This window comes from Meriones unguiculatus, chromosome 3, assembly GCF_030254825.1.
Source record: "Meriones unguiculatus strain TT.TT164.6M chromosome 3, Bangor_MerUng_6.1, whole genome shotgun sequence".
NCBI classification, from domain to species: Eukaryota; Metazoa; Chordata; class Mammalia; order Rodentia; family Muridae; genus Meriones; species Meriones unguiculatus.
In genome coordinates, this window is record NC_083351.1 from 16,066,372 (window position 1) to 16,081,615 (window position 15,244).

Consider the following 15,244-nt stretch of genomic DNA (forward strand, 5'->3'; position numbering starts at 1 on the left):
GCTCTTGTTTACTGAACTTACTTTGAGAACTCGGAGGCATTTAAGCATTTTAATTTAATTTAAATTTATTTTGAGGTCAGAGGGGCTCGTACGGCTCAGGCTAGCCTCGACGTTACAGCTAGGATGACCTTGCATTCCTGATCCTCCTACTCCTACCTCACGAGTGAGGGTAGCATCACCCTTCGCGGTTTTATGCAGTACTGGCGAGGGAATTGCCCACGCGAAGGAAGCACTGGCTGAGCTGAACCCCAAATCCCTTGAGGGACTCTCAGAGAGCTTAGCCTCTAACTGAAGAAAACCTGACCCTGGAAGGTAGTTCAGGAGTAGGACACCTGCTTGGCCTGTGGGAAGGTCTTGGGTTCAACCCGGCACCACTAAACTCCCACGCCTGACTCCCACACAGGGGGCCCTTGAGGCACGCTTTTTAGAATACCAGGACCAGAAAATGGAGAGCCCAGAGACCTTCCTGCCCCAGAAGTATCTGCAAAGCTCGTCTGGCAGGTCACCACGCCCAGTGGTATGTGTGTGTGTGTGTGTCCATAGCTGCAGGAAATATGCAAGCCAGAAGTCATACGGTCCTTGGGGCCCAACCTCTCCACGGTTGCCGAGACAACCTCAGCGTGTTAGAGCAGCAAAAGGTTTTAGTGGCCCTTGATGGTTTTAAAACCTTTCCCAGTTTACAGAGAAGGAAACCAAGGCGAGGAAAGGGGCCTGGGGCTGCCTGAGATCACAGCACGCCTGGGCCAAGGGTAGTGCCAGCATCCACAGCTCCAGAAACACAACCTCCACCTACTCTGTCTGGCACCTTGGAGAAACCTGGGCTTATGCTGACAGAACCAAGCACTTCCTCCTTTGGGGAGTAATAAGGAAACATGGGTATTTTCTGTTTCTTCCCAGGTTTATGTTGAAATAGGGTCTAAAACACTAAGCATAGATGACTTAAAAAAAAAAATCGGGGACTGGAGAGATGGCTCAGTGGTTGAGAGCGCTGTCTGCTCTTCCAGAGGACCCAAGTTCAATTCCCAGCACAAACATGGCAGCTCACAACTGACTGTAATACCCATTCCAAGGGATCTGACACCTTCATGCTAATGCACATAAAATAAAGTTAAATAAAATAAAATAAAAAATCAACTTCTCCCTCATCCTCCCAAACAGCGATTAGAACTTGCAGTGGCTTTGATGCACAGGACTTGTCTTGGGAAGAATGAACTAGGACACCATGACCTGAACAGAGGAACCAAAATGTCATCTTGCAGAGGCCTGTGGGAGGGTCGATGGCAGAGTGGGTGGACCCGCATAATTAGGAAGCCTGATTTTTTTTAATTAATTAAATCAATCAATTAATTAATTATTTTGCCCTGGACAGCTCCTTGATAGTTTCTCTGAGCAATGGGGTTAGCTTCTGCTGGCCGGGTCATCAGCTAAACAAGGCTATTTCTCATCTATACCCAGGGCCCTTGACTTGATCTTCTCCTTCATAAACTCCGCCTCTCAACTAAAAGCCAAAGTAGAAAGTGCTCGAGAGCTGGATTCGGGGCTGGGAGACCGCTTGAGGCATAGAGCACTGGCTGCTCTTCCAGAGGAATGGGGTTTGATTCTCAGCATCCCGCACCCACATGGCGGCTCACAACTGTCTAGGAACACCAGTTCTAAGGGATCTTCTGGCCCCTGCTGGCACATACAGACATACGTGCAGCCTAAAGCTCCTACACTTATGTAAGGCTGGCCTTAAACCTTCAGCAAGTCTACCTGAACACTAGGATTGTGTTTGTGCACCACTATGCACAGCTCCAGCTTTTTGTTTTTTATTTTTACACTGGGTTCCACTAAATTGCCTCAGTTGAACTTGAATTCCAGGTGTAGCTCAGGCAGGCTCTGAATTTAGGATCTTCTTGCCTCAGCCTTTTAAGAAGCTGGAATTAACAGGTCTGTGTCACCAGGCTCAGCTTTTCTAACTCGTTTTGTTTTGTTTTATTTTGAGACAGGGTTTTTCTGTGTAGCCCTGGCTGTCCTGGAACTCACTCTGTAGACCAGGCTGGCCTTGAACTCACAGCGATCCACCTGCCTCTGCCTCCCTGAGGGCTGGGATTACAGGTGTGCTCCACCATGCCTGGCTGTTACTAACTCTTACCAGAATGTAGACTGCAAAGCCCCACACAGGGTCTGTCTCCTTTATGGCTGGATATCCAGGACCCAGCACAAAGCCCAGCACACACACATTTATGGTGCAGGTGAAAGAGTAAGTGGACAGGGAGCACGTTGTTTGGGGAGTGCTAAATGACATGTTTAGCAGATAGCTTTCCCTTCACTGTGTCTGTGGTCCCCTCCTGCCACCAGCAGTCTCTTGAACCCACCTCTGTTGCGAATGAAGGTAAAATTCAGGTACCCTGGCACACAGCCAGGGGCTGTGGACATAGGATGTCAGCCTGTGCCTGGTCCACAGCTGGAAGTCTTCCCTCCCCAACTCCTTCTGCTTCTGCTGCAGGACCAGAGTGTGGAAGAGCAAGGGGGCTGAGCTGAGCATCCCTGGGAACAGTCTAGCACCCAGAGGGTCCTTGTAAATATCTTGCTTTTTACTGGAGCGGGGCCAGGCACTGCAGAATGTCACAGGTCAGCACAGTTCTCTGAAGACTCTTCACCTCCAGAGAACCTTGCCTCCTCTGGGTCCCCAGGGACCTAAAGCCCTAATGACTTCAAGTCTTATCGGCATGTCAGGAGGGCCCTTTCCCAACAAGATATCCTGAGCTGATGGCTCGTGACTCTGTCTGAAAGAGGTGTGGCAACATCCTTGATCCCCAGCACATCATAATTCTTGATCCTTAAGAGATAAGGGCAGCCTCAGGGTGGAGCCTCTCATGTTCTACAGACACAGAATCCCAGACAATGAAGCAGGAGCCAGAACCAGCTGGTCTCACTATCAATCTTCAGCAGGAGAACAGCTTGGAATCCACAGCATGGAAGACATGGACACTGAGGAAGTTGTGGGCAGTGGCCACCTGTCCAGGCTCCTCTGAGGTCCCAGGAGAACAGGTCCCCTGTCTTCTCAGGTCTCCTCTGAGTCCCTTATTACCATCCCTGGAGGCTCCTCTGGCTTCTTGGTCTTTGGAGTCAGGAGGGTTTCCTGATCTGCTGTGAACAAACCCTGCCATTCTTACAGGCCTCACTCTCCACAGACTGTGCAGGTAGACATGACCAGGCTACCCTCCAGCCATGAAACCGAGCACTTCTTGGCAAAAAGAGGTACCCTAGAGCTGACTTCAGAAAGATTCCGGGTCTGGGACCCCTCTCTCTTCAGGAGAGTGAACTGGTTTCTGACTCAGGCTGTTTCCAATAGGAAAACAAGTGCCTTCAGCAATTGGAGCAGCCTGGAGTTCCAGCCCCTGGCTCCGCCGTGGTTTTCACATCAGCCTCTGTCTCTGTAACTGAGGACCTCGGGGCTTCTACTTTCCCCTCAGGCCCGAGGCCCTGTAGATATTTTTTCCAGCTTGCCAGGCAATGCTGGGCAGCAGAGCGGATCTCTCCACTCCTCAGGGCATAAATGATAGGATTAACCATCGAGTTAACAAGGCACAGCATGGAACAGAAGGCGAAGGCCTCCTTGACCTGGTCACTGAGCGTGGCGACCAGGCTGTGGCCCATGAGAGCCAGTGCAGGGAACCAGCATATGAGCAGAACAGCCAGTACCAGCCCCAGGGTCTTGGCCAACCTCACATCAAGCCGCATCCGAGCTACCCCAGGCACCTGCCTGTCCTGGTGCTCAGCCAAGCTGGCTACATGCTGGTGGGCTTTCCAGAGGACATACCCATAGGTGTAGATGATACCAGAGAAGAGGATGGCAATGAACAGGAGCCAACCCAGCAGGTAGTCATTGGGGATGAGTGGGAACAGCTCAGAGCAGGGACTAGGACAGCAGGTCCATCCCATGAGCGGCAGGTAGGAGATCAGTGCCGAGAGGGCCCACATGACACAGAGGGCCACCAGTGCCCGCCCACGGGTGACTAGGGCTTTGTAGGTAGGTGGGTAGCACAGACACAGGTATCGGTCGATGGCCGTCAGCAGCAGGCTGCCCACCGAGGCCGTGAAGGTCATGGTCACGCTGCCAATCTTCAGCAGGAAGACAGCCTTGGAATCAACACCGTGGAAGACGTGGAAAATGACAAAGTTGCAGGCAAAGATCACACTGGCCAGGAAGTCAGCCGCAGCCAAGCTGCCAATGAACAGGTACGAGGGCTTCCTGCGGAGCCGCTGGGAGGCCAGGATGAGATAGAGCACAGCCGCGTTCTCCAGGGCGCTCAGCAGACCCACCAGGGTACACAGCACGGCCACAGCCACCCGCTGGGCATCGCTCAGGATCATGTAGTCCTTCATAGGGTTGAACTCCAAGCCACCCTCCGAACCATTGGTCGCCTCCATCTCCAGGCATCCCGCCATGGACAGGCCTCGGCCGTCTACTGGGGCTGGCCCAAAAGGCTTGGCTGTGAACAAGGAGAGAAGAATCTCTGAATGTGATGGTCTCACCTGAGGGCTGACGCCAGTCAGGCACTCACCCAGGGGCTGAAAACACCGATTCGAAACTTGTCACCAAGCATTCAGCCTTTTCTTCATGCAGAAGTGGCCTGCCAGGTTTTCAGTCTCTTGTTTTCTAAAAGAGACAAATCCTAAAACTTCCTTTTGAAACCAAGGTGAATCCCCAGGGGCCAACAGCCAAGAGAACAAAACCTAGAAGAGGAACTGTAGGAATATTGTTTTTCTTTTATTATCACTATTGGCGTGTGTGGGTGTGTGTGTGCGTGCACACTCACATGTGATGTGTATGTGTGAGCATGAGTGTGCCACAGAGTATGTGTGGAGGTCAGGAGTCAGCTCTCTCCTTCTAACAAGGGTTCTGGGACTTGAACTCAGGCAGTCAGGCTTGTACACCACTCACTTTTAATCTCTAGGCCATATTGCTGGCCCGCTTTCTTTTTTCATTTTGAAACATGGTCTCACAGGTAGCCATGAACTCAAGATCCTCCTGTTTCTGGCTCCAAAGCAGCTGGGATTACAGACAGATATGCACCACGAAACCTGCTTATGCTTTAGTGTGTGTGTGTGTGTGTGTGTGTGTGTGTGTGTGCGCGTACTGTTGTTCCAGTTTTGGTAAGATATTAAAGACTTAACTATTTGGGGATGGGAGACAATATCTTAGCTTCACCTCAAGTCCTGGGAAGATAAACTCTAAAAGATAAAAGACTTTGTAAGAGTTGGGCAGTGGTGGCACACACCTTTAATCCCAGCACTCAGGAGGCAGAAGCAGGAGGATCTCTGTGAGTTTTAGGCCAGCCTGGTCTACAGAGGGGGAATTCTAGAACAGGGCTACACACAGAGAAACACTGTTTCAAAAACAAAAACAAAAACAAAAACAAAAAAAAAAGAACAAGCCAAACCAACCCTTAAATATATATACAAATGTGTGTGTGTGTGTGTGTGTGTATGGGTGTGGTGGTGAATGTTTTTCATTCCAGGACTCTGGTGGCTGTCTAGGCAGATCTCTATGGTTGGAAGCAAGGCTGGGCTATATGCTAAAACCCTGTTTCAAAACCCAAAGATTTTGTACTCCTGTAGGGAATGTTGATGGAGAGTTTGTCCAGCATAAACAATGCCCTGGGCTCAGTCCCTGGCTTTGCATAAACCAAGGAAATGTGATTGCACACATCTGTAATCCTAGCATTCAGGAGGTGAAGGCAGGAGGATAGTCATCTTCGGCTATGTGAAGCTCTATCTTAAAAACAACTGTACAGGGGCTGGAGAGATAGCTCAGTGGTTAAGCGCACTGTATGCTCTTCCAAAGGTCCTGAGTTCAATTCCTAGCACCCACATGGTGGCTCACAACCATCTATAGTAAGATCTGATGCCCTGTGCTGCCCTGAGGCACACATGCAAGCAGCATACTATATAAACTGTACTTGATAAGATATAGAAGTTCCATTAATAATTTTTAAATATAAAAATTCTGAATGTTGAAGTAAAAACTAAGGGGGGTTTCTCCTCGTAACCTTGGCTGGATTGGATCTCAGTCTGTAGACAGACTGGCTTTTTGAACTCATGCCTCTGCCTCCCAAGTGCTGGGATTAAAGGCATGAGCCACTACCGCTCAGCTTTTTTATTTTTTATTTTTGAGACAGGGTTTCTCTGTGTAGTCCTGGCCATCTTGGAGATGGCTCTGTAGACCAGGCTGACCTCGAACTCAGGGATCTGCCTCTGCCTCCTGAGTGGTAGGATTAACAAAGGCAACAGATATGATTTCAAAATTAACCCCCAAAGGAGGAGGAGGAGGACTGGTGACTAGGTCTGGATCTCAGCAACTCAGGAGGCCTGTCTGGATGACAGATTGAGCTCAGGCCCAGCCCTGATGGCTTAGGGAGACTTTAACTCAAAAATCAATGAGAAAATAAATAACTTTCAGTACTTAGGGAGCTCAAAACCACCCAGGGCTAATTACCTCTCTACCCAACAAGCCAAACCAATCCCCCCATAATAAAACTGCCCGATAACAGACCTTTACTAAAAAAAAAAAAAAATCACTTATCTTTTTTTAGCAAAAGGAAATTGAGCCTAGGAAGGAGCAGAGGATGCCAGACGTTGGGAGCTGATAAATACATTTATTCTATTTATTTTTGTCCCCGTTTGTCATGTCTTCATTTTTTATTTCTTTGAGACATGCATGGGCTGTGTGTGTGTGTAGGCCATGGGTCAATATCCAATGCTTTTCCCGATTGATCTCCACCTTATTTTTTTTGGGGGGGGACAGAGTCTTTTTCCTGGAGCTCACCAATTCAGCTACACTGGCTGGCTCCCAAGTTCCAGGAACCCTTCCATCTTTCCCTCCAAAGTGTTATAATTCCAGGCCCACACTGTGTGTAGGTTCTTTTAGGTGGGTGCTGGGGATCAGAACTCAAGTCAAAAGCAGCAAGTCTGGCTCCTTCATCTGTTTATTTTTCTTCTTTTGTTTTCATTTATTTACTTGTTTGTTTGTTTGTTTAAAGACAGAGGTTTTTTTTTTCTGTGAAGCCACGGCTGTCCTGGACTCACTTTGTAGACCAGGCTGGCCTTGAACTCATAGCGATTCACTTGCCTCTGCCTCTCTGAGTGCTGGGATTGAAGGCGTGTGCCACCACTCCTGGCTGAAAATGTACAGCCCAGGCTGGCCTCCGACTGATCCTCCTGCCTCTGCCTCCTTCAGCAAATCCTACTGGCGTGTGCCACCACGACAAACCACGGGCAGCTCTGCATTTATTTATTTATTTGTTTGTTTGTTTATTTATTTGTGTCTGCCCAGTGGAGCCTTCTAAAGCCTGCATCCATGCCTCAGCCTCCCAGCGTCTCCTGCCCGGGTGGGCCAGTGTTACATCCTGCCTTTCCCTCAGCTACCACAATAGCCAAGACTAGGGAGCTTAATTTCTACAAAATACTGCTCCTGGTAACGGTGCTTGCCACACAACCCGAGTTGGATCCCCTGGACCCACATAAAGACGGAAGGACAGAGCCCAACACAGCAAGTTGTCCCCTGACCTCCAGAAGCGGGCTGTGGCCCTCACATCCATGTACATGCATGCACACATGCACACAAAAGGAATAAATAAGAGTGTAATAGAAACTTAAAAAATATTGTCTTCAGCCACAATGTGGATTTCATCCAAACAACACTATAATATAAGGATTCACGGGCTGGAGAGATGGCTCAGTGGTTGAGAGCACTGTCTGCTCTTCCGAAGGAGCCGGGGTTCAATTCCCAGCACCCACATGGCAGCTCACAACTGTCTGTAACTCCTGTTCCAAGGGATCTGACACCCTCATGTAGTAGAAAGTTTTAGTCTTTAAAAACTCAGTTATGTTATTGTAAACATGTTCTTTTTTTTTTTTTTTTTCAAGACAGGGTTTCTCTGTGTAGCCTTGCCTGTCCTGGATTTTCCAGGTTGATCTCAAACCCACAGAGATCCACCTGCTTCTGCCTCCCCAAGTGCTAGGATCACAGGTGTGTGCCATTACACCTGGCTACACTTTTTTTGTTTTAATCCCAGGTGTGGGACACAGGACTGATTCAGATGGTCCACAGCAGCAAACTATTTCCCTCCTGTGGGCTGAGAGGGGCTCTTTGCCAGCTGCAGATAGTTTAAATCTGGGGACTCTGGAGAGAGGATAAATGCTAAAGACCAGAGAGTGTTGGGGGCTTTGAGGAAGAAGACGCTGCTGGCGCCCCTCCCTGCTGCTCCTGGTTGCTGTTGATGGAGTTTGAGAAGTTGGAGATATCCTGAAATGAAGACTGTGCTTGCCCCCAAGGAGTCCGATGACCCTAAACAGCAGGAAGTAGCTAAGGAAAACTGCCCCATTTCCCCACTGATCTTCTTTCTCTCCTACCTGGTGTTGGGGTGTTGGAAGGAACTGGGGTGGAGAAGGGAGAAAAAGATATAAGAAGCGTAAATAAAATAGATTTTAAAAGTATGCCAACTAGTGGCGCCCAGATGCAGGCTTAGAATGATGAAAAATATGGTTTCTAATGCAGTAGAGGACACAGCAGGGTATAAAAAAACTGAATATATCGTTTCGGATATGAGCAAAAAGTTTGTTGCGGCTAGCGCTGATTGGTTCTCTCCCTTTTTGCTCCCAGAAGGGATTTTCTGGTTTCGCTTCCGTCCTCTTCTGTATTCCATTTCAGAAAAGGTTGGGAGAATTGAACAACTGGAGAAGTTGCAAGTTAAATACGCAGGGGTTTGAGAAACAAACAAACAAACAAAAAAAGGATGAAATAGGAAAATGAGAAGGCTCACTCAAGTCTCGTTTTAGAAAGGGTTGCAGAGTTGGCAGGGCAACTCAATTTGTGGGTAGAGGCTGTGAAGTGGTTGGGAAGAAAAATCCGCCGTTGGTAAAGGGAGAGACACCTGGTAACCGAGAGCCAGAGTTTCCCGAAATCGCCCTGCTCCAAGCGAGCGCGTTCCGGGTCGGGTCGAGTTCCCACAGCCTCGGGGCAAGCTTGGGCGCCGGAAGGAGCGGAAGGCTGTGCAGGCCGAAAAGGTTAACGGGAAACAGCCTATTTCAAGACAAAGGGTTCATCTTGAGCAGACCGAGCTGCCAGAGGAGCAGCCTCGAGTCAAGAGATTACCACCGTTTGAGTTAAGAGTAGCCACCAAAAGCCTCAGATACCAAAATGATCGGGGCTTCAGTTGCGGTAAAGTCGGTCGCTTGAAAAGAAATTGTTAGCAAGCCGCTAAACGCCTCAGCGCTCAAAATGTCAGGTCTGTTAACTCGGAGAAATACGGTACATGCTGCCAGAGCCGCGAAGGAGCTATTTCTGGCAGAGCTGAGTTCTTGTTAAGAACCAGCGTTTGTGATAAAGGGGTCATTTGATTGTTGAAGGCGTGTCCAGGAGGGGCAACTTCTGGCTGTCAGGAAAAGGCTTCAGACTCCTAGCTCAAGGCTCAGCAACAAAAAGTATAAGCTGTTCCAGACAAGGGCGGCCAAAAATGATCAAGTTATAAAAACAAAACTATTGATTCATGAAGTGTTTGATTCGTTGATGATGTCCTTTTAAGAAAGCAACAAGTCTTATTCATATTAGAGAAAAAGTCATTTTTTTTTTTTAAAAAAAAAGGAAATATAGAAAGTTTTGGTCTTTAAAAAACTCAGTTATGTTATTGTAAATATGTTTGTTTTAATCCCAGGTGCGGGACACGGGACTGATTCAGATGGTCCACAGCAGCAAACTATTTGCCTCGTGCAGGCTGAGAGGGGCTCTTTGCCAGCTGCAAAGTTTAAATCTGGGGACTCTGGAGAGAGGATAAATGCTAAAGACCAGAGAGTGTTGAGGGCTTTGAGGAAGAAGCTGCTGGTGCCCCTCCCTGCTGCTCCTGGTTGCTGTTGATGGAGTTTGAGAAGTTGGAGATATCCTGAAATGAAGACTGGACTTGCCCCAAGGAACCCAATGACCCTAAACAGCAGGAAGTAGCTAAGAAAAACTATGCCCCCTTTCCCCACTGACCTTCTTTCTCTCCTACCTTGGTGTTGGGGTGTTGGAAGGGATTGGGGTGGAGAAGGGAGAAAAAGATATAAGAAGCGTAAATAAGATAGCTTTAAAAAGCGTGCCAATAACCTCACACAGACAAACATTCAGTTAAAACACCAGTGTATGTAAAATAAAAAATTGCTACAAAATCTAAAAAGACTGTTAGGGAATGCCTTACCCGGTTCAGAGTCCGAATGGGAGAGTTGATGGAGGCTGGTGCCTGAGCCTCTCAGGCAAGTGTGGCTGCAGACAGCTGTGACTGTCCGGAGCCGGGAAAGGCAGGAAATGCACGCATTTGATGGACGTCCTAACAAGCAACAACAGGATGCACAGAGCAACAGGAAACTGGCCTGCCTGTCCACACACAGATAGAAATGCCCTTTGGAAGCCACAGGTTAGCCTTCTAGAAGACCCGTTTCCAGGGCAAGGATGTATGCACAGAAAGGCCCGGGGTTTTGCCACACAGGTGGCTGCCCTGGGTCTGTCTCTGTCACTCTTGTCATGTGATTTTGGGCAAGTCCCTCTTCATTCGAATCTGTGAAATGACATTACCCACTCATTCTTAGGTCAGGTACACTGAGGACAGCCATTGTAGTTATTGAAATGGAACTGGCAAGTTCTTTTTGATCCTTTCAAAATGTAAGACCTGTCCAGCTTGATATGGTGGTGCACACCTTTAATCCCAGCACTTGGGAAGCAGAGGCAGGTAACTCTGAATATGAGGATAGCCTGGTCTACCTATGTGGCAAGTTCCTGGCCAGCTACGTAGTAAGACCCTGTCTCAAAAACAGAAAGCACACACGCATTCATGGGACTGGAAGAGACGGCTCGGGTTAACGGCACTGGCTGCTCTACAGGGAACCAGAGTTTGGTTCCCAGCACCCACATGGCAGCTCAGAACTGTCACTCCAGTTCTGCAAAGGCACACATACAGTACATGGTACATAGACATACGTGGAATAAAAAACATGTATACATATAAATGTAAATGTTTTAAACCATTTTTATATATTTAATAAAGTTTTACATATATGTGTGTATATATGTTTTGTTGTTGTTGTTTTGTTTTGTTTTTCAGAGTTTCTGTGTGTAGCCCTGGCTGTCCTGAAACTGTAGACCAGGCTAGCCTTGAAATCGGAGATCCGCCTGCCTCTGCCTCCCTTAGCACTCTGTTAGTGCTGAGATTAAAGGCCTGCATCACCATATCTGACCAAATAAACCTAACGCCTGCATATTTTTTCAGGACAAAGTATTCATTCTATTTTTTATTTTAATTTTATTAATATTCTTGGCTTTAAATTTTACTTATTACTGGAGTGCACGTGTGTGCTTTATGAACACCGGTGCCCAGGGACCACAACATGTGGGTTTAGGAGACTGAAGTTAGGTCATTAGGCTCATGCGACAAACCCACGGTCCACAGAACCGTGTCAATGGCACTGTTTTTACTTTTCTGAGACAGAGTTTCATCTAGTGCAGGCTGTTCTGGTACTCGGTGTGTCCAAAGCTAGCCTTGACCCTTCTCATCTGTCCTCCAGTCTCCATTTTGTAAGCGCTGGGATCACAGGCAGACACCAAGTCTCCATCACTTGATAGGTTTGTTTTATGTAAGAAGGAACCCAACTGAAGCCATTCTGAATAAAACTTTCACTCTGAATATAGAGGTCAGATGATGTTTAAGTTCCCAAGACCTCCCCGGGTAACTGACATCCTAGTTGGCAAGTTGAGACATGGGTGCTAGGCAGGGCGCCCTGCCACAGTTGAATAACCCAACCAACGGGAACAATAAGTGTGCCACAAAGACGTTCCTAAGGAAGTCCCCGATCCCTAAATCCTGACTGGTGAGATAACTTGGCACAGATGTTTGTGAGTCTCTGGCTCAGGGTTACAGTTCACCCAAGTCTGTTCTACGGTCCTGAGCCATCAGGAGCCGACTGAGAATGATAAATTTTTGTCATCTGCTTAGATACGAAGATGAACACGTGAAGATGCAGTCAGCTCTTGAGTCTGTGCTGTTGTCCCTGACTGCAGTTTTAGCTGGGTCGTTCAGATGAAGATCTTGCTTTACTGCGCCCTTGTGCCTGCTCGGGTTGTTTCGGATGTTTGGACCCTGACATTTAGTTTTTGGAGATGCGGTTGGCCATGAAGCCCGTCAGGCCTGGCGATTCCTCTTTCTCGCCAGCTTGTCAGTGTCATTCCAAACGTTCAGAGCCACAGGTGTGTGTACAATGTGTGCAGTATGGAACCTGCTGCAACGTTGTGTTACAGCTGTTGATGCTGTGCAGATGTTAGGACGAAAGAGCCAACCAACCACAGCCCTGGAAATGCCTCACCCAGAAACCCTGGCTCCCTGTGTGTCCCTGCTAGACTGGTGTCTGAGGCGAGAGCTGGGACCCTGACCTGATCTGAATGCCTGGGAAGGAACCCGGGGGTCTGGAAAAACTCAGGAAAAGGTGTGGCGGGGGTTTTGTTTTCACCTGAAGTGAAAGTGTGAAGTGAAACAGGGTTTCAGCAGAGGTGGCTGCTCTCCACTGGAGGGGGCAGGAAGGAAGCCCATGATTGCAGCACCCACAGCGGAAAGCTGAGATTTGATGCCCTCATAAAGCTGAGGGGTTTGGTTTGGTTTGGTTGTGTGTGTGTGTGTGTGTTCGAACGCATGCACCAGGGAAGAACCCAAAGCATTTTGGCATACCTCCACCTAGCCACACTCCAAAAGCACTCCTGGTTGCTTTTGCCTGGGACTGGGAATGAGGAGGAGGCCTGTGTTCTGGTTCCTGCCTTGTCACGGAGTCTTTGGATTGGCCCTTCTCCATCTGGGTTTTTCTTTTCTCATCTTTGAAGCAGGCAGGTGGATGGTGGTGATTCCAAAGGTCTCTGGATCCCAGTGTACTGAGTGTGTGTGAGTGTGTGCATGCAGGCGCGCATGTACAAGTTTGTAATACATACACACACATATATATAATGTAGAAATAATATATTACATTATGATATATACAATAATGTGTATGTGATATATACATTAGATGCAGAGCCTCATCTGTGTTAGGCAAGAGCTCTACCCCTAAGCTACCACTTGGGCCCTCACTCCACTAACATTTAATGTAGCCAGGCCCAATCTATGGATTAGGAAGAAGTCTGTAATGTACAGAACTGCCATGCACAGTCTCCACGGTGACCCCTTTCCCTTGTGTCTCTTAGTTGTCAAAGAAGCCCCAGGATTCTGCCTGGTAAAGTTTGTCTCAAGTTTGGTTTCTATTTACGCCCAGATTTCCATTGCTGACCTCTGACCTCTGCAAGTACACACACGCGCGCGCGCGCGCGCGCGCGCGCACACACACACACACACACACACACACACACACGTGCATAGCAACAAGAGCATAAACATAAGCAGAATATGGCTACCAGAGAGAACTAGACACAGAGCTGATGGGAGATAAAGGGTCCCAGAGAGTTCCAAACCTCAGCCTTGGCTTTAGCATGGGTTAGTTCTGTGAGAAGTCACTTATTCTCTCTCCCAGTGCTTTGAAGCTCTGAGCCGTCTCTCCAGCGCGTCATTTGTTCTCTTGACCCGGTCTTGTCGTGACAAGAGTTTGGTATTAAACTATGTGCTACGGATTTACATTGTCTTCTTCCCGTCCCGTGTCCCCTCCCACCCCCACCCCCATCCCCAACCCTGCCTTGGCTCTCTCTAAAGTAGCTCCAGCTGTCCTGGAACTTGCTCTGTAGACCAAACTGGCCTCAAACTCACAGAGACCCACCTGCCTTTCCCTCCTGAGTGCTGGGATTAAAAGCATGTGCCACCACTCCTGGCTACATGTTGTCTTGTCTAAACCCCAGCATGGCCCCCTAAAGACAGGTAACCCTGTTTTCTCCATTTATGGATGGAGAAATGGGTGCATAGGAGTAAAAGATTTGGTGGGGTTAGAGCAGAGGCACATGGGTCAGAAACTGCTGGTCCCTTCCTTCTCTTCCTTGTGAACAGAAGAATTGGGGTGGGGACAGCAGCCCACCGGATGAGCTAGCTGAATGGCTGGAGCAGAGCTAATGGCAGAGCGAGGTGCCAGCTGAGAAGCTCCAAGTATCTGAACTGCCAAGGTATTGAGTTCAGAAAACAATAAAAGAGAAGGGAATCTGGATATTAAAAAAAATAAAAAAAAATTCGGGGGCTGGAGAGACGGCTCAGAGGTTAAGAGCACTGGCTGTTCTTCCAAAGGTCCTGAGTTCAATTCCCAGCAACCACATGGTGGCTCGCAACCATCTATAATGAGGTCTAGTGCCTTCTTCTGGCATGCAGGCAGGATATTGTATAAACGATAAATAAATAAATCTTAAAAAAAAAATCATAGGAAGAACTGTTTGGTTTGAATGTAAGAAAGTAAAGTCCTTAGGAAGAGGTTTTGAGAGCAAAAAATAAAACTACTTTCCATGTTAAAAATGGAGGAAAACAATGACACAATGCATCTGGATTCCATATAATTTTGTCTCTCTTAGCATACAAATAATTCTTTAAGCAGCAATTACAATTTTGTATATCCTCTTTAGGAGAGATCAGAATAAGGCAGACTTGGAGAAAGAAGAGACTGAGAAATTAGATGCTGGATTGGAGGCCACAGAACAGAGGCTGGAGAATTCTTTGAATCAAAATGGGGAATCTTCAGAGGAATCCAATCTGAAACTTACAACAGCCTCAAGGGAGGATAGTTCCTGATGGGAGAAATCCGCAAAGGCTTGAGGAATTAAAGTGGCAAACTACAGAGGCACAATATTCTGAATTAAGAATCGAAATTCTGCTTAATGATGCTACCTTAGAGCAATGTTATACAAGAGATTAGGCCTCTCATTTTGTAGAGTTTGGAGAATTAAGACAGGTGCATATGTTGATATAGCATACAGTGGACTTCTGCCTTGAATTCTGAGAAGGATGATTCTGAGATTATGTATTTGTTGGAGACGATGGCCATCTTGGAGATGCCTTTACAGATCGAAGCTGACGATGCTTCAACACGCGAATCCATTAGAATACAACACTATTGTTACATATCCATTAGAATACAACCTCTGGCATAAAAATGTTACAGATATATCTCATAATCTTACAAACAAGCAATTATAGAGAAATCTAGCAGGAATCTAAAGAAAAATGCTCATAGAACAGAAGGGGGGGATAAGGAATCTCCCTGAGATAGATTAAATGGTGCT

General features: G+C 47.6%; 1 protein-coding gene across 1 annotated transcript; it reads right to left on the bottom strand.

Moving 5' to 3' along the window:
- Positions 1-47: 47 nt before the first annotated feature.
- Positions 48-10,384, bottom strand: Cnr2 (cannabinoid receptor 2). The gene is made up of 2 exons (XM_021631488.2): positions 10,221-10,384; positions 48-4,478 (listed from the first exon to the last, which is right to left on the bottom strand). The coding sequence occupies exon 2, from the start codon at positions 4,432-4,434 to the stop codon at positions 3,352-3,354; it is 1,083 nt and encodes a 360-aa protein (XP_021487163.1). The 5' UTR covers positions 4,435-4,478; positions 10,221-10,384; the 3' UTR covers positions 48-3,351.
- Positions 10,385-15,244: the final 4,860 nt, after the last annotated feature.